This window comes from Orycteropus afer, unplaced genomic scaffold (assembly GCF_000298275.1).
Source record: "Orycteropus afer afer isolate SDZICR_OR568_19922 unplaced genomic scaffold, OryAfe1.0 scaffold00214, whole genome shotgun sequence".
Lineage (NCBI taxonomy): Eukaryota > Metazoa > Chordata > Mammalia > Tubulidentata > Orycteropodidae > Orycteropus > Orycteropus afer.
The window spans coordinates 5,563,318-5,582,560 of record NW_006921801.1 but is presented as its reverse complement, the minus strand read 5'-3'; the positions used below and the strand labels follow the sequence as shown (position 1 = coordinate 5,582,560).

Sequence of the window (19,243 nt, the reverse complement as noted above, 5' to 3'; positions counted from 1 at the left end):
TAATCAATTCATGTGACGCAAAGGTTTAACTTTAAATTGAAAATACAGAAAGGAAGGAATGAAAGAAACACTGGCAGGCTGATCCACAACCAATTTAAGGTCTGATGCATTTTCACATATAATGTCTTATCAAAGTCCTGTAATTGATAAGAACATTCTCCAGTGAGGAAATACATGGACTTTCAAAGTTAGTGGATTAAATAATTCAGAAACTGTTCATTATGAAAGCTTTATTGCTGTCATCTAAAGAATATGATCAATTTAAATTTTAAAGTTTACTGAGGGAGCCAAAATCAAATTATAAAGATGTAGTTTTAATTTGTAATCAGTGTATTTTACCCAAAAGTTCTTTGTATAATCGAACTGGCAATAATTAAGTATGGACACCAGGTTTTATCCCATCCTCAGCCCATTATAACTTACGGTTACAGATAATTCTTTCCAGAGAAACCAATTGCTAACAGTATCAGCTAACATTGATCAAGTGCTCCCATGGGCTAGACGTATGATATCTTCCAAGTGCCTTGCTTCAAGAATCACATCAGTTAACCCTCAAAAACCTAGAGCTAGACTGTACTACTCTATGCTAATATTTGATGACATTCCCTGCAAAAGAATACCACATCCCATCCTGTGGTACACAAGCAGAGCTCTGAGACTTGCTGGCAGAAGGAAAGCATGCCCCTTCTAAGCATTAGCTTTAAAAGCCACATACTCCCCCTTCTCTTTTCCCATCATCTCTTAAGTATAACTCAAAACGAACTTTCCACCAAACTGAGGCCCTGGATTTCCATGATGAACACAGCCTCCATGCTACTCATAATGAACATGAAATGCAAGTATAAAATATGTTTTGTTTTAGCAAAACTGAGATTTAGGAGTTGTTATTACAAGATAACCTGGCCTCTGCTGACTAATACAAACTCTAACAAGGTGTGAGTCACAGAAAAGTTCAATATTTTGCCCAGAACCCACAGCAAGTAAATGGTGGAACCAAGGTAAAAATTAGTGAAGTCTAAACTTCAAAGCCCAGTCTGGATTTCATAATTTGAAAAAAAAAATTGTTAAATCAACTACTTTTTCTTAACATTCTTACAGAACAAGTACGCAATTCCTGAGATCAAAAGGAAAAAAAAAAGATCAGAATACAAGATGTTATGGAACGCTGAGTATCAAGATGTTATTAACAATAGAGAAAATCTGGAAACTAAATTTCCAGCAATAGAAGATGAAACACTTTTTAATATACTCACATAACTAAACACTATGCAATGATTAAAACTCAAGTTTTCAATAGTCATTTAATGGTATGGGGAAATGTTACAATATAATAGATGGAAAAAATGATACAAAGCTATGTTGTTGTTAGGTGCCATCCAGTCAGCTCCAACTCACAGTGACCCCACGTACAAGAGAACGAAATGAAACACAGCCCAGTTCTGTGTCAGCTTCACAATCCTTGCTATATATCTTAGCCCATTGTTGCAGCTGTGTCAATCCACCTCGTTGAGGGCCTTCCCCTTTTTTGCTGACCCTCCACTTTACCAAGCATGATATCCTTCTCCAGGGAATGGTCCCTTCTGACGTGACCAAAGTAGGAGAGAGTCTGAACATTCTTGCTTCCAAAAAGCATTCCAACTGTACTTCGTCCAGGACACATCTGTTAGTTCTTCGCCATGGTACTTTCAGTATACTTCACCAACACCACAACTCAAAACCATCAACTCTTTTACAGTCTTCCTTATTATTGTCCAGCTTTCACACACATATGAGGCTACTGAAAACACCACAGCTTGGGTTAGGCACACCTTAGTCTTCAAAGAGACATCTTTGCTCTTCAGCACTTTAAAGAGGTCTTTTGCAGCAGATTTTTCCAGTGCAATACGATGTCTGGTTTCTTGACTTCTGCTTCCATGGATGCTGACCGTGGATTCAAGTAACATGAAATCTTTGAGAACTTCCATCTTTTCTCCATTTATCAGGATGCTGCTTTTATTGGTGCAGTTGTGAGGATTTTCGTTTTCTTTATGTTGAACTGTAATTCATACTGCAGACTGTAGTCTTTAATCTTCACCAGTAAGTGCTTCAACCTATCTTCACGTTCAGCAGGCAAGGCCCTGTTGTCTGCCTAGCGCAGGTTATTAGTCAGTCTTCTTCCAATCCCGATGCCACATTCCTCTTCAGACAGTCCAGCTTCTCGGATTATTTGCTCAGCATATAATTTGGATACGTATGGTGAAAGGATACAACTCTGACACACTCCCTTCCTGATTTTAAACCATGCAGTATTCCCTTGTTCTGTTCAAACAACAGCCTCCTGGTCTACATACGGGTTCCTCATGAGCACAATTAAGTGTTCTGGAATTCCCATTCTTCTCAATGTTACTCATAACTTGTTAGGATACACACATTTGAATGCTTTTGCATAGTCAATAAAACACAAGTAAACATCCTTCTGGTACTCTCTGCTTTCAGCCAAGATCCATCTGACAGCAGCAAACTATCCCTCATTCCACATCCTCTTCAGAATCCAGCATGCATTTCTGGAAGTATCCTGTCAATATACTGCTACAATCATTTCTGAATTATCTTCAGTGAGATTTTACTTAGTGTGATTTTAATGATACTACTTGATAATTTCCATATTCTGTTGGATCACCTTTCTTTGGAAGGAGCACAAATATGGATCTCTTTCAATAAATTGGAATATACACAGTATAATCCCAATTCCAGAACTATCTAGAACAAAAATTACCAAACGTACTTGAAACTGTAAACTGATTTCTGCATGTACCTGTGGGTTTATGGAACACCAATATATCAGTTACTGACCCAGTAGAGCAACTTCCTATTCCAGTATGTGCTTAAGGCAGGTCACAACGTTTGATTATGCATTTGACAAACTATGCTGGTCAACGGCAATACAGAGAGATAAAAGACTTTGTCTTCAAGGAGCTTGCTGGCTAGGATGACAAGATAAGTTAAGTCAACAATTCTAACAGCATTCAGGGCATTTCTAGGAATATACAACAAACACTTTAGAAATTCAAAAAGGACTTCTCACTGAGGCTTGGAGTGAAGGAAGTGTCTGGGAGAAGGTAGAGGAAATGACATTTGGGTATGTTTTAAGGGATAGTGGGAGCAAAGGTTGGTATATGAAGCCAGAGTATATTCTAAGCAATAAGAACATCACAGGCAAAGGTGCAGAAGCAAGGGAAAACATGCTCACCGGGGGAATTTAACTTAATGATCAGGCGGGAATGCAGGGAAGACAGGGACAGCCACCCAGAACTCACCTGAGAGCAATGTTTACAAGGATAAACACTGACACAAATGAGGGCTCCAGAACCGAGGCTCCACCTACTCTAAAAACCAAAAGGTTACAGAGTAGAACTGCCCCATAGGGTTTTCTTGGCTGTAATCTTCACAGAAGCAGACCTCAGTCCTTTCTTTGGCAGTGATGCCGAGTAGGTTTGAACTGCCAACCCTTACGTTAGTAGTTGAGCACAAACCAGTTGAGCATTTGCGTCATCCAGGGACCTCAATCCAGCATAACCTCCCTCTTTTAAGGATTATAACTTTAATTCTACTGCAAACTCCCTATTGCCTTGTAACATATTCACAGGTTTCAGAGAGTAAGGCATGGGCATCTTTTGGGGGCATCTTTATTCTGCCCAAACCAAAAAAACAAACTTACTACCATCGAGTCGATTCTGACTCACAGTGACTCACATTAGGTTTCCAAGGTGGTAAATCATTAAGGAAGTAGATTCCCCCATCTTCCTCCTGTGGAGTGGCTGGTGGTTTTGAACTGCTGACCTTCTGGTTTGTTAACCAGATCTTGGGATTTAAATCTTGAGTAAATGCCTTACCCACTACACCACCAGAGCTCCTTTTACTCTGCCTATCACATAATAAATACAAAGAAGTACTTCTATTAGAAATGGCTTATTGTGAGATTCTATGACACTTCTTCAAATTTCAGACTGAAATGACATTTGATGAAAATGCTCACAAGGTGATATCCCCAACCCCTTCCTCTTATAAGGAAAGTAATGGTAAGAGTCAGAGTATCAATTATTGTCTGGAAACAGCAGAAATGGAATAGAAGAAAAGGAAAATAAGTAATAAATGTCTCTTGGTAGAAAACAATGGATAATTCTTTTGCTCACACCACAAAGCAGCAAAGTAAAGATATATGTTAAATATCAATGAACAGAAAAGAGGACAGAAATAACCTTGTGACTATTCTGCATACACAAAATACCATTTGCTAGTGCTTGGGGGAAAAAATGTAACTATATATGATAGAAGGGGTAGAGGGAAAAAAATGTTAGTGTCAACATTAGTATATGTTTTGGTTATCTAGTACCACTCTAACAAATATACCACAAATGGGTGGCTTTAACAAACAGGAGTGTATTCTCTTACAGTTTGGAGGCTTTAAGTCCAAGTTCAAAGTGCCAGGCTCTAGGGGCTGGGTGAAAGCCCCTCAACCTTGGGCTTCAGCTCTGCCTCCTGCTCCTGGCCCAATGACGCTGCAGGCTTTTCTTCACTCAGACCACTGCTAGCTACAGAGGCTGACAAATCCAAGGCTGACAAGTAAAAAGGCGCAGTCCCAACGTTACCAAACCACATGGCAGGAGGCCATTAATTCAAATCCATTGGAAGTCCCAAGATCAACAGAGCATAGCAGGCTACTGAATGAAGGTTCAGCTAGAGACCAATCCCAAAGCTTTTCCTTATATACGGGAAGTAGACCACTTCCCTAAAACAGCTACTCAGCTGCAGGCAGCAAATTCCACCATGGAGTTGACTGCCAGTCTCATCATGGGGAATCATTATTTCCAGCTGCCCAGCCACTCAATCAGGCCCAGCCAAGTTGACAACCTTAACTACCACAGTATATTATTTATTATTACTTCATTATTAGCCAAAAATAAGAAATATGACATTCTGAATCAACTCTTCAACTTTCTGGAAGTATTTAAAGTGAGTACTGTGAATCATACCTTAAATTTTAATTATAAACATTCTATCAATTATATTAGGAATTCTGGTGGTGTAGTGCCCAATGCATTTGACTGCTAACCAGAAGGCTGGCAGTTCAAACCCACCAGCCACTCTTCGGAAGAAGGTGGGGCAAGCTACTTCCTTAGTGATACCGCCTCAGAAATCCAAGGAGGGGCTGCTATGAGTCGGATCCGACTTGATGGCAGTGAGTTTAGTTTGATTTTTGATCAATTATATTAAAACTACTTTAAATCCTCTTATACAAATCTGAATGGAGAAATGGCAATGAATAATGATGCAGTTTCAGATCTTAGACAAGTGTACTTAAAGTTGCCTGGCTTCAACAAAGTAGCAAAAAGCCAGCACTGCACTTACATTATTTGAAAGAAAACGTATTTAAACAAGATAGATTATTGTTTACTTTGTGGACAACAGAAGTAAAAAACTATCACAAAAGATAAGGAAAAGGGCATTTCATAAATTACTATAATTACACTATTAGCAATGCCAAAACTATACAAAATGTTTATGAAACATAACTGTATTGATCAGTCAAAATCAAAACTAAATACAAGTAAATTACAGAAATATATCAGATGGTTAATAATGACCAATTCTTGATGTTAAAATTCATTCTATGTAAAATATAAAATGAGATAATCACCTAATTACAGGTATGTTTATGACAACTATTTATGGCAAAGGTGATAATATCTAGCAACCAGAATTGTAGTAAAATTACAAGTAAGTATTTAAGTCCAAAATTTAACAACATTTCCATTATTCTCTAATGAATATAATAACTACACAGACTCTAACACTGCACCCAAGTGATGTAAGTTACAGCACTATTCATTCATCAAATCACGCTAATCATTCCTGAGTCCTCTGTTAATTGTTAGAAATCACTGGTATGAGCCTTTATTTAATGTATCTGTCACAAACTAATCAAAGCAATGTCTGAGTTATGATTTGATACAGGAATCCAAACTCTTCCAATAACTTCCCTTGTTTAATTCAAAGTGAATGGGTAAACTGAGTCTTGGCTGGCACACATTTTCTCATAACATAATATTGCTCATGGTACATATGCTATTATCTTCTACTGAACTGATATCAATTAAAATAAAACTTTTCAAGCACTAACAGCAGAGGGATTTTATGTCATTATTTCTGTTATCATCTAAGCCATGAAAATCACTTCTTCAACTGTCATGTTTAATTAAATGGCTTCATTTTATAAAATTCTGTTGCTCTTTGCTTTCTGGTGTTTTAAACACATCAATTAGGCAGCTTCCAAAATCAATAAATTAAAAGCCTATTACTACATATCTTTTTCAGGTTTGTCATCAAATAAATGTATTTTCATGTAATCTGTTGGATAATTTAATAGTTTGTCTCTTAGAATTAATATTTTGTTTACTTTCAAATGTTCTTATTTCTCTTAATATCCTCTGGTTCACCTTCATCATTTTCAACATTAATTATTATGTTTTACCATTTATAATTTGTCAAATAAATCAGTCCACTGTAATAATTGAAATTTTTCTTTCTTATGAAACCAAAGAAAATTCTGGCATAGGAATACAATTTTTTAAAGCCAATCTCTGCAAAGTTTTAATTGTTCAAATGCTATCTCACAATTTCTAATAAAGTGAATATTCTACTCTTCATATGATTTCCAAACTGATTCTGCCTCAATAATATCACAGGATTCCTATCAAGGCCCAAATGCTTCATAATTTCAATTCCAAAGTCTTAAATATTATCTAATAATATCTCTGGTATTTATTTTATATAAGATAATAAAGAAAATAATTTTAAGAAAAAAATGTTGAGTGATATACTTGGTTTTCATCTTTCTAATCAATTATCCAAAAATGAATACGAGTAAGACATATCAAATGAAAACACTCAGTTTTTCTAGAATTCAGGTAAATCACTTTTTTATCCCTAGCATTATATTTGCACCATCCGTACAAAATCCATAAGGTTTTCATGTAAATATTTCTCACTGAAATCCTTTTGCTTGAGTATGACAATAAAGTTTAATATATTTTACATATTGTTCATTCCACCTTCATGAAATCAACAAAAACTATCAAATATCTTCAAAATGTTGAATACTTCATTTTAAATAAATTATTAAAACACTTCTGTCACATGGTTGAAGCTTTGTCAATAATGATTGAAAATTCACTGCCCTGGTTTACTAAGTTTTCAGAAAGTTGTTTCCTCATCTCAATAGATAACTGGTTTGCAACGATCAGGAAAATAAATCTAAACTGCAGTGATGTATTTATATAAAAAGTATTTTTGGAAGTTCTAATAAATTTTCAAGTCAGAGAATTATTTTAAATTGTTGTGGTTGTTATTTTGCCATCAAGTCGGACCTGACTCATAGCTACCCCTCCTTGGGTTGCCGAGGCAGTATTGCTACGGACGTAGATTGCCCAACCTTCCTTCTGAGGAGTGGCTGGTGGGTTTGAATCGCCAGGCTTCTGGTTAGCAATCAAGTGCCTTAGGCACTGCACTACCAGAGCTCCTGATGCTAGCCATAGAAAGTGCTAAATAAATATTTATTGAATAAATTGCTTAAGGCTTTATGTCTATGTAATAGAATTGCCACAAGTAAAATAGGACTTTTGAGTTTTTGAAAACATATTAGACAATCAGAGAAATATCTGAAAATATTATTTCCAGAGCAAATATGTACACAAATGAAGAGTACACAAATAGAGAGTACACAATATCAGCACACTCTCACATCCTCATCTGACCTATTGTGGACATCAGCATGTACCGAAGGCCAAGGACTCCAGTTCCCAGCTACCACTACACCAGCAAAGGAGGACTCTGTGTCTTGACCCCAGAGAGTGTACAGCTCTGGTTGTGGCAGAGAGAGGAAACAACACAGTCAAAAGGCAAAGTACTCAAATTATAATGAGTGATTGTCACATCTACCCTTCAAGGTCTCACTTTTACAACGCCAATCAAAGAGGACTCTTTCATTACCAACACTGCAGAATCAGAAATTTAAGAAAGCCAGAAGAACTAGATGGTGCCTAGCTACCATTGCCAACCACTCTGAAAGGGATCACAAGGAGGTCCTGGGTAGAGTGGGAGAAAAATATGGAACAAAACTCAAAATAATAAAAAAGATCAGGCTTACTAGCTGGATAGAGAATGGTGGAACCCCTGAGACTATGGCCCTTGGACACTCTTCAAGTCTGTAACTGAACTCACCCCATGGCTCACCTTTCAGCCAAATGATAGGCCTGTAAGGTGGACAATCAACCCCATGAGATCAAAAGGGCAGCATCTGCACAAGGAGAAGCTCAGAGGACAGGAAGGCATAGGAAATAAGAACAAAGGGAAACAGTAAACGCAGAGGTGAAGAGGGAAGAATTCTGTTACATTGCAGGGACTGCAATCAATGACACAAAACAACGTGTATGAACTGTTGAAGGGAAAATCAATTTGCTCCATAAAGTTTTACATAAATCACAATAAAATGTCTTTTAAAAAAAGGAAAAAAAAATATTGAGGAATGACAGACTACTGTCAATTAAGATCAAACAGCTTTTGCCAAGTACCACCACATAACGTAACAGGCTAAAACTGGAGCAGATGGTAAAGAATCTGGCACTCTGCAGGGCAATGAGGTAAGTGACAAGGAACACATCAGGGCTGGGAAAAGGCCCAGAGCCAGGGACTTACAAGGAGGGGTTCCAAAAGCCACCAAATCTGGGGTAGCAACAACACATAACACGTAACTGGAAGCCAAGTGGGCTAAAAACCCTAACATATAAGGACAAACAAAAGGGCTGGATGTCCTGACGATGTTAGGCAATAAATTCAGTAAAAGTACATATATACAAGTTTAATGAACTGGTAGGTCAAACAGGTAAGCACTCAAGTACATGCCAAAAGGTTGGCAGTTCAAATCCACTCAAAGGCATGTTGGGAGACAGGCCTGCTCATCTGCTTCTGAAAGGTCCCAGCCTTGAAAACCCTATGGAGCAATTCTACTCTGCACACATGAAGTCTCCATGAGTCAGAATCGAGTCCATGTCACCTAAGAACAATAATGAAACTGGAGATTATGGTCAAAGGACAGAATTTCAGAATCTGAGATCCTGGTGGTGAAACATTTCCAAATGACGATGGACTGTACAGTGCACTATTGTCAGTGAGAAAGTCGACCACATGACACGTTCTGAAACTGAAAGCCTGAAGCACCACGAGCCATGGTATGGAAATGATCACTACCATGGACACTAGTGCATGGTTTATAGAGGTTGCGGGATGTAAAGACAGAGATTCAAGTAACTGAAATACATGGAAAAGTGAACCAAAGGTCATTAAAGTCAGGAGAAGCTGGGGAAAAGGTCACTTAAATTGATAATCTAAGATTTAAAAAAGGAGACTGGTGGAAGCAGCAGAATGGAATCTGTTTTAGTTCCATGGACTGGAAGAGATGGGGGAAGAAAACAGGATTTAGGTATGGTGAGACACTGGGAGGAGTATTTTGAAGAAAAGGTTAAATAGAAAGGGGCTTTGTTTACAAATGAATGGGGATCCAAAGTGAAAGGGGCCAATACAACAACTGGTAAAAGGAGGGGCAGGCAAAGATGGTGAGGGATGAGAGTCTGAACAGAAGGAATGAGGGATTTGTGACTGAAGTCCTAAGTTCACGTAGGACAAAAAAAGGTCAGTGTAGCACTCACTTACTGTACAAGCTGCTACTCAGCATCTACTATGCACAAAGTCTTCAACACAGAGGTATTAAGATGAACAAGATAAAGGCAACATGAGGTAGGTGACCAGCTTACACTAAATAATATTTCTGGTCTACCCATTCCCTTGGCCTATCAGACTCTCTCTCCTGAAAGTTTAAAATCCTTAAAAAATATAGAAGATGGCTGGAGCCAAGTTATTTTATAACACCCTTGAAATAATACCCATGTTCATTCCTGTTGATATTATAGTTCTCTTCTCTCGCAAAACCTCGTGTTTCAACTTTCTCCCCAATTCTGAGAGCTGCTTCTACCTTGTTGTTGTTGTTATGTGCCGTCAAGTTGGACTCGACTCATAGCGACTGCTCCTTGGGTTTCCAAGGCAGTATCACTACAGAAGTAGATTGCCCAGCCTACCTTCTGAGGAATGGCTGATGGGTTTGAACCGCCAGCCTTCTGGTTAGCAGTCAAGTACCTTAGGCACTACGCCACCAGAGTTCCTGCCTTATACTTTAACAATTTATCTGTTTTTGTTTTTGTAAGTGATAAGCATTCTGATTGCTCATAACCAAAGAATCTTAACTGATTCAACATGGCTCTTGCCTAGAGCCAAACTCAATCATTTTATAAGTGAGGAAAACTGAGGCCCTGAGAATATATTTTTCCCAGTATATGAGATGAGAGCATCAAAACTGAAATCCAATTTGCCCAACTCCAGTACTGTGGGTGGTATTTTAAAACACAGATTTAGACAGATAAGTACCAAAAGAGGTATGACCTAAAACACTGTAAGTAAAATCTATGTATAAAGGTAAAACATAAAAGGCTAAAACTGGAGTAGATGGCAGAGAATGAAGGAAGAGACACTGATCACCCAATCATAGCTAATTTTCATGTTTATCATACCATGAAGGGGCCCTGATGGCACAATGGTTAAGTGCTGAGCTGCTAACTGAAGACTGGCAGCTCAAACCCACCTAGCGGCTTCATGGGAGAAAGATCTGGCCATCTGCTTCCGTAAAGATTACAGCACAGGCCTCCTAAGATACAACTATTGCTCTCTTCCTGTCTAGAGCAAAAGAGAGTTAAGAAAATCAAAAAAGCAAAGAAACAATTATTCCAAAGGACTCATGACCACATGAACCACAGCCTCCACAAGGCTGAGACAAGAACAACTAAAAGGTCTCTGGCTACCACTACTGACTGTTGTGGCTGGGATCACAGAAGAAGGTCCCAGACGAGTGAAAGTAAAATGTAGAATTCAAAATTCAAATTCATAAAAAAAGATTAGGCTTGTTGGGCTGATACAGACTGGCGGAACCTCCAAGACTAAGGGCCTTAGATACCCTTCAAAGTCAGAACAGAACCCAGTCCTGGAGACTACCCACTCCTGGAAACCAAACAATTGGCAAGCCTATAAAGTGAACAATAACACCCACGAGGAATGTGCTCCTCAGAACATTCAACTATCAGAGAACAAAAGGGCAATATTTGCCCAGAAGTAAAATTCAAAAGGCAAGGCTGGGTGGACTGAACCAGGGAACTCAGCATGGAAGTGGAGAGCGTGCTGACATTGAAGGGATTACAACAAATGTCCCAAACTATGCACAAAATGTTGAATGAGAAGCTAATTTGCTTTTGCTTTGTAAACTTTCACCTAAATCACAATAAAATGTTGCCAAAAAAAGGTCACAGATTAAAAAACCCTATGGGGTAGTTCTACTCTGTCACATGGCTTTGCTACAAGGTGGAATTGCCTCAATTACATCTAACAACAACAACATTGTACCATTAAGTCTGGGTAATCAAAGTAAGTTTTCCATAAAATTTTTTGAAAATACTTGAAGTCACTGTATTAACATAAAATCTGAGATCAAAAAGTAAATGTAAAAGGTATAGATCCAGATGAAAGGAAGTGAGAAGACGACAAAAATGTAATACTAAAATATTATAATTCATATGTTGTTATTGTTATGTGCCGTCACGTTGGACCCGACTCATAACAACCCCTTCTTGGGTTTCTGAGGCAGTATCACTATGGAAGTAGACTGCCCAGATATGGACAAAAATAAAAGAACCACATCTATCATACTGGAACATTGTGGCACTCATTACATGCTTAGAAACATTTGTCTTGGTATCACTTCTGAACCAAGTAGTTTTAGATCATAAAATCTTCTCAGAAAATTTCCATGACTTTCCAAGATTCTGTTGCTATTTCATCTCCTCTTTCCCTCAGAATGAATTTAAGACTGGGTTTCCTTTGTCCTCCTTATAATGTGCCCTTCTCTTTTTCTCCATAAAAATTTTAGCTTATTTCCCTTTCCCTAGTCAGAAATTTGGCAATTAAATATTATCTTTCCCTTTTCTGCTTCCTTGGTGTTTGATATTTTCCTATCTGTTTCCTCATTCACACAAGACAATCCTAATAGGTACATTCTGTTGTTGTTGATGTTGTTGTTACGTGCTGCCGAGTCAATCCAACTCATAGTGATCCCTCCTTGGGTTTCTGAGGCAGTATCACTACAGAAGTAGATTGCCCAACCTTCCTTCCGAGGAGTGGCTGGTGGGTTTGAACTGCCAGCCTTCTGGTTAGCAGTCAAGTGCCTTAGGCACCATGCTACCAGAGCTCCCAGGTACATTCTAGCAAACCCTTTTAATGGTACTGCTTCAAAAACAATAGGAAAATTTAAAATAAAAGCATTAATAAAGGTGCTCTATGTTTCAAACACTGAGTATAAATATCTTTTTTTTTTTTTTAATTGTGCTTTGGGTGCAAATTTACAGAGCAGAAATTGTTTTACATTCCACAGTTTGTGTACATTTGGTTTCACTCCCCTATTTCCATCCCCAACCCTGGCCCACTCTCCTCCCCTCCCTTCCCTGTGACTCCCGTCCCTGTGCCCGTCTTAGTTATGCACTCCTGTCTGTCCAGCTTTCCCTCCATGTGAATGCCGCTCCTCTAGTGCCCCATGGCCAACTGCTCCAATGGATGTGTCCCCGTAGAGTAGGTGGGTGTGTCGCCCTGGGTTGGGTATTCTGCATGTAAGTCTTTCTACTGTTGGGCTAAAAGCCTATCCTTAAGAGTGAGTCCTATCCCAGTATCATAGTGCTTTTGTGAAGGTATTCATTTCTTTTTAAACTTAGGTTTTAAGTATAAATAGGAATCGAGTATTTTATTTCTTCCAGATGGTCCAAACCCGTTACGATATACAGCCAGCGGCCCATATAAAATACTCCAGATAAATACAATTATGTTATAGAAAAGGAAACTATACCACACATTTAAAGGATGTATTTAATTAAAAGAAAAACTGCCATAAATCTAATAGATAAAATTTATCAACCAGAATGGAAATTCAGGTTTTTCTCTCACTTACATGTCAGAAAACAAATTAAATTAATCATAAATGAACATTTCATTCACTTTAAATTTATGAAGGAAATATGTGTCATAGGCTTTTTACAGCACATAGGTCTATTTCCAATCTTTCTAATAAGCACACAAATTCAATTCCACATACATGTAGATTATGGGTAAACACCCATTGCACTCAATTACCAGATAAAATAAAAAACCTTAATAAGGTTTACAGAAAGATCAAGTTTATATCAACTTTAGGATACCATTTCTCTTTTCTGTCACAACTATTCTACATTACTACATATGTTGGTACTTATTGTTGTTGTTATGTGCCATCAAGTCAGTCCCAACTCATAACGACCCCTCCCTGGGTTTCTGAGGCGTTATCACTACAAAAGTAGATTGGCCCAACCTTCCTTCTGAGGAGTGGTTGGTGTGTTTGAACTGCCAGCCTCTGGTTAGCAGTCAAGGGCCTTAGGTACTATTATATCCTAAAGCAGTGGTTCATAATGATTGTTGTTTTTGTTGCTGTTAGGTGCCACTAGTCGGCTCTGACTCATAGTGACCCTATGTACAACAGAACAAAACACTGCTCGGTCCAGTGCCATCCTCACAATCCCTGCTGTACTTGAGCCCGTCATTGCAGCCACTGTGTCAGTTCATCTCTTTGAGGGTCTTCCCCTTTTTCGCTGACCCTCCACTTTATCAAGCATGACATCCTTCTCCAGGGAACGGTCCCCTCTGACAACATGACCAAAGTAGGTGAGATGAAGTCTGGCCATTCTCACCTCCAAGGAGCGTTCTGGACAGATTTGTCCTGACTATTCTATATCTACTATTCCAGGCAGATTTGTTTGTTCTGGCAGCTCATGATTATGGATCCAAGTAAAATGAAATTCCTGACAACCTCAATCTTTTCTCCATTTGTCATGATGTTGCTTATTGATCCAATTGTAAGGATTTTTGTTTTCTTTAAGTTGAGGCCTAATTCATACTGCAGACTGTAGTCTTTGATCTCCATCAGTAAACGTTTCATGCAGTCTTCCCTTTCAGCCAGCAAGGTTGTCATCTTCGTATCACAGGCTGCGAATGAGTCTTCCTCCAATCCTGATGCTGTGCTCTTCTTCGTATAGTCCAGCTTCTTGATTATTTGCACAGTTTACAGAATGACTAAGTATGGTGAAAGGATACAACCTTGATGCACACCCTTCTTGATTTTAAACCATGCAGTATCCCCTTGTTCTATTCGAATGACAGCCTCATGGTCTACGTACAGATTCCTCATGAGTGCAATTCTTTATAATGTTATCCATAATTGGTTATGACCCACACAATCAAATGCCTTTACACAGTCAAATAAAATGCAAGTAAATATCTTTGTGGTATCCTTTGTTTTCAGCTAAGGTCCATCTGCCATCAGCAATGATATCCCCTATTACACATCCTCTTCTGAATTGTGTATGCTGGTTCCATTACATCCTAAAGCGGTGGTTCATAATGGTCAGGGGACAAGGGTATGAGGAGGATAGGGGAGTGATTCTGCCCCCTGCCAGGAGACGTTTGGCAAAGTCTAGAGTCATTTTTTGTTGTCACAGCAGGCGTGTGTGTGTGTGTGTGCGCGTGCATGTGTATATGGGCGCGCACACGTACTACCGGCATCTAGTGAGCAGAGGCCAGTGATACTGCTAAACATTCTACAGTGCACAGCACAGCCCTCACAACCAAGAATATCCAACCCTTAATGGTTAGCATAGTGCCTAAGGCACTTGACTGCTAACCAGAAGGCTGACGATTCAAACCCACCAGCCACTCCTCGGAAGGAAGCCGGAGCAATCTACTTCCGTAGGGATACTGCCTCGGAAACAGAAGGAGGGGTCGCTATGAGTCGGTCCGACTGGATGGCACATAACAACAAATGGTTGAAGGCTCTGGTGATGCAGTGGTTAAACCATTCAGTTGCTAATCAAAAGGTCAGCAGTTCAAACCCATCATCCGCTCCACAGGATAGCATGAGGCAGTCTGTTTCCATAAAGATTTACAGCCTTGGATTTCCTATGGAGCACTTCTACTCTATCCTATAAGGTCCCTATTAGTCAGAATCAACTCAATGGCAGTGGCTTTGGTTTCTTTGTTTTTAATGGTTGAAAAACTCTGTCCTTAAAAAAAAAAAAGACTGAAAGGAAAGAAAGAGGCTGATGAGGAGTAAATGAGAGTCATTATTTGCCACATACCTTGGATGCCTGGGGCGTTGATATCACATGGACTGTGCTGGGTTTGACTCCATTAGCCTTGGGCCGTTTATAGAGAGCGAATCTGCTTTTCCTCCTCCCTCTGTCTCCATTAGGTAAAGCACCATTGTACCTATAAACAGAAATGAGAGCTCATTTATTTGCAAATTTCAAGAGTTTTAAGAATACAGGTTTGGATGAAATAAGGAAAAGACAGGAATGGTTATAAAGAATTGTCCACTAAACATCCCACAAAAGGAAAGGACTGCAAAACAGACTTCAGCTGCCATGAAATTCAAATCAGTTCCAGAAACTTAATTTAAGAGTGATGTACAAGGAAGTACAGGTTTCCTAGTCTACAATGTCAGACTCCTCAGACCTTTTTGGTTAAAGACAGTACATAAATATGCGAATGAGTATTCTGCAGAGACAATATTAGTGCTGGCTCAATTCTGTGAGCACCATTCTGATAGACCCCAGAGAAACACTCAAGAGATATTTTTAAATGAACTAGTTAGAAAACAGCATGCTAATTAAACTTCATTTCTCACTCTCAAATCATGTTAATGTTATCTCTAGGATCTTTATTTGTAAAAAGACCAAACTTTTCTTAAAAGTTCCGAATTCAGTACCTCCAGATTCATTCCTATTTGAAGACTACACTGTCATGTTAGCCAAAAAATATCTTGCAAAAATTTATAAACTATGATTCTATACAAAGGTTGCCCATAAAGAGATCCAAAAGTGAAACAATTTGCTTTAGTCCATAAATTGTCTAATAACTTAAACAGCCACCTGGAACATATAATAAATATGTCCTTAAGCAAATTTCCTGTATTTACTAACACCAGTGTTGAAAAGACTTGCAGAAATGCAATCAGCTTTTCAATTTTCAACTTTATTTTCTAGTGCTGTGTGTTCTACTGTCCCATGTTGCCATACTGACATGACTATTCTCTCTGCCTTCCCCTTGGCAGAAGCCCTTTTCAAGAACTAAACTGAAGAAGGGCAGGGAATCATTTAAAATTTACAAGGATAAATATGGCAATTCCAAGGCTCCCTCAGAACACCAGCGTTAGGGGACAATCTGGTAGCAGGCTCCTCCTACCCTAATGGGCTGGTAGGTGCCCTCCCCCCCTTTCCTTCTCCAGTTTCACGCAGAGGAAGAGCATGGTGGTAGGTGCTGCCAAGAGGGGATGTGAAACCCACTCCAGAGGAGTAAATGTTGAAACAAAGAGGCTTTGTGTGTGTTTTACAATCTGGTAGCTACCATGTGACAATGGATTTAAATTATCACCCAAAGTTATTCCTGCTGTGTTTTTAATCTGCTTCCATTTCCATCACAAAGGAATGTTAGCTATATGAAAACGTTTCTAGAATAAAGAAATAAGATACTTCAAGTTTTATTCCTCTTCTTCTTCTCAGGCAAAATCAGAACAATGTACATTATTTTCTTAAACACCTGTGTGAGGACTACTATACATTACCCATGAATAAACAACTGTTTTCAACACACTGTTATAATATATTTCTGTATCACTTAAATCAAGATGAATATTCTACAGTAAGGAAAACATATGCAAATCAAAAAGGCCAGTTGAGAGAAACATCTTCAAAACTGTGACCAAGCAGCAATTAGTACAAAACCTGGCAAGATTTCCTGTGCCCCTCATTTTCCCAGCTCTGCTATATCCTCCTCTCAGCTATGCTGCTGTTGTTTAGTCATTTCCAACTCATGGTGACTCCATATGTGCAGAGCAGAACTGCTCCATAGGGTTTTCAAGGCTGTGATCTTAAGGAAGCAGATCATCAGGCGTGTCTTCTGAGGTCCTCTGGGTGGGTTTGAACTGTCAACTTTGGCCAGTAGTCGAGAATATAACCATTTACACCACCCGGGCACCCTCTCCCAGCTACACACTCCTGGAAAACAGGATCCGGCCTAGTAAAGAGTATGGTAGACACTTTAGGGCATCTGCTCATGACAACTTTGTCCACTCTGGAATCTATCCCTTAATTCCAAAGGAAAGTGAACCCCAGTACCAGTACCAGGCTTCAATGAAGCAGCTGGACCAGAGTACTCCCAACCACTCTGGAGCTGACTGGCTAGACATCAGCCTAAGCTAGCCAATGACATTCTGATCCCTGATAAGACAACCAGCCAGTCTCTGTGAGTGGCTGAAGCTGTAACTGTGAACTCAGGAGCTGTGAGGATGTCACAGCCTGTAATGCGGATGAAGAAACAGAGAAGTGAAGAATGAAGCCAAAAAAGAGAGAAAAGCAGCCAAAAGGGACTGAAAAAGGATCTCTGAGGGCCTCTATTGGCCCAGATGTACTGATCCTTGTTCATGAAATTCTTTCTCATCTCAGCTAGCTCAGGTTGGTTTCTGCTACTTTCAACCAAAAAGCCTTATCTAATATAAAGAGGGAAAAACAAACAAACAAACAAATAGAAACATCAACCTTAACATATGCAGAAACATTTCAATTTGAATTGCCTGAGTGTAGATGTACAGTCATTGAGGTTAAGCAGGTAATAATAATGCCAGTCTACTTACAGACTGCCTACTCATTTAAGACAGCTAGACCATGAGTCAGTGAGAAATCCTATAGGAAAAAATTAAGGTACAGTGGAAGAACCAGTGTCAAGATGAGACAAATTTCTAATTAGGTTAAACTACATGGTCATTCATTCAATATTTATAATGCCAAGCACCAGGGCTACAATGATGAATATCAGCTCCGCTGCCTTCACAGTAGTCTCTGCTCAAAAGGAAAGAGGGACAAAAACAAGCGCAATAAAACGAAGCAGTGGCTCAATGGCACAATGGATGAGACACTTATGTAAAATGATCATGAAAATGGCACAGGACCAGGTAACGTTTCATTCTGTTATACATAAGGTCGTCATGAGTTGGAGTAAACTTGACAGAAACAAACAACCACAACAAGATACACTCGTAGTACAAAGCGTTCAAGAAGGGAAGAGGTACTTGGGAAGGCTGCATGATGGGCCACTGCCTGAACTGTCTTGAAATCTAAACAAGAAGACCAAAGGGGGAGTACTAGGGCAAAGAGCACTGTGGGTAGCTGGGTGTTTCACTAGCACATGGAGTTCAACTGGAGAGCAAGGAGTGAGAAATGAGGCTGAAAAAGGTAAGCAGGTATGAGATTCTAAGAGCTTACTAATTCATGGTAAGGAGCATGACTTCTTACCCTAATGAAAACAAGAGTCTGGTAAGATTTAAGTCAAAACCTTCCATGACTGGATATATAGAAAATTCACTAGGGCAGCACAACACAGGATAGACTGGAGGGGATATCCACGTAAGAGTCAAGCTGACCAGATGGGAGAACTATCACAGACAATGGGGGGTATGGTGGGTGGCATGAGGATCCCCAAAAGATATGTCCAGCTCCTGAAAACCTATGAATGATACCTTACTTGGGAGAAGGATCTTTGCAGATGAAATTAAGGATCTTGAGATGAGATCATCCTGTGTTATCTGGATGGGTTCTAAATTCAAGGACAAGTACCCCTGTAAGAGATACACAGTGGAGAGATACACAGGGAGAAAGAGGAGAAAGCAGGTGAAGGTAAGTCTGAGAGTGAAGTTAAACAGCCACAAACCAAAGAATGCCTGGAGCCACTAGAAGCTGGACAAGGCAAACGATTCCCTTCTAGAGCCTTCAGAGAAAGCGTGGTCCTGCAGACCCCTTTATTTCAGACTTCTTGCCACCAGAACTGTGAGTGAATAAATTTAGATTTCTTTAAACCACCAGAGAGCTCTGGTGGCATAGTGCCTAAGACATCTGACTGCTAACCTGCAGGCTGGCAGTTCAAACCCACCAGCCACTCCTCAGAAGATTGGGCAATTGACTTCCATAGTGATACCTCCTCC

The 19,243-nt window shown here is 39.3% G+C and overlaps 1 protein-coding gene across 1 annotated transcript in view; it reads right to left on the bottom strand.

The window, feature by feature from the left end:
* Window positions 1-19,243, bottom strand: part of PELI2 (pellino E3 ubiquitin protein ligase family member 2) — a 262,851-nt gene that overhangs the window by 150,470 nt on the left and 93,138 nt on the right. The window contains exon 2 of the mRNA XM_007948360.2: window positions 15,348-15,477. Within this exon, the coding sequence (XP_007946551.1) occupies window positions 15,348-15,477 (130 nt within the window). The remainder of the gene's footprint in view (window positions 1-15,347; window positions 15,478-19,243) is intronic.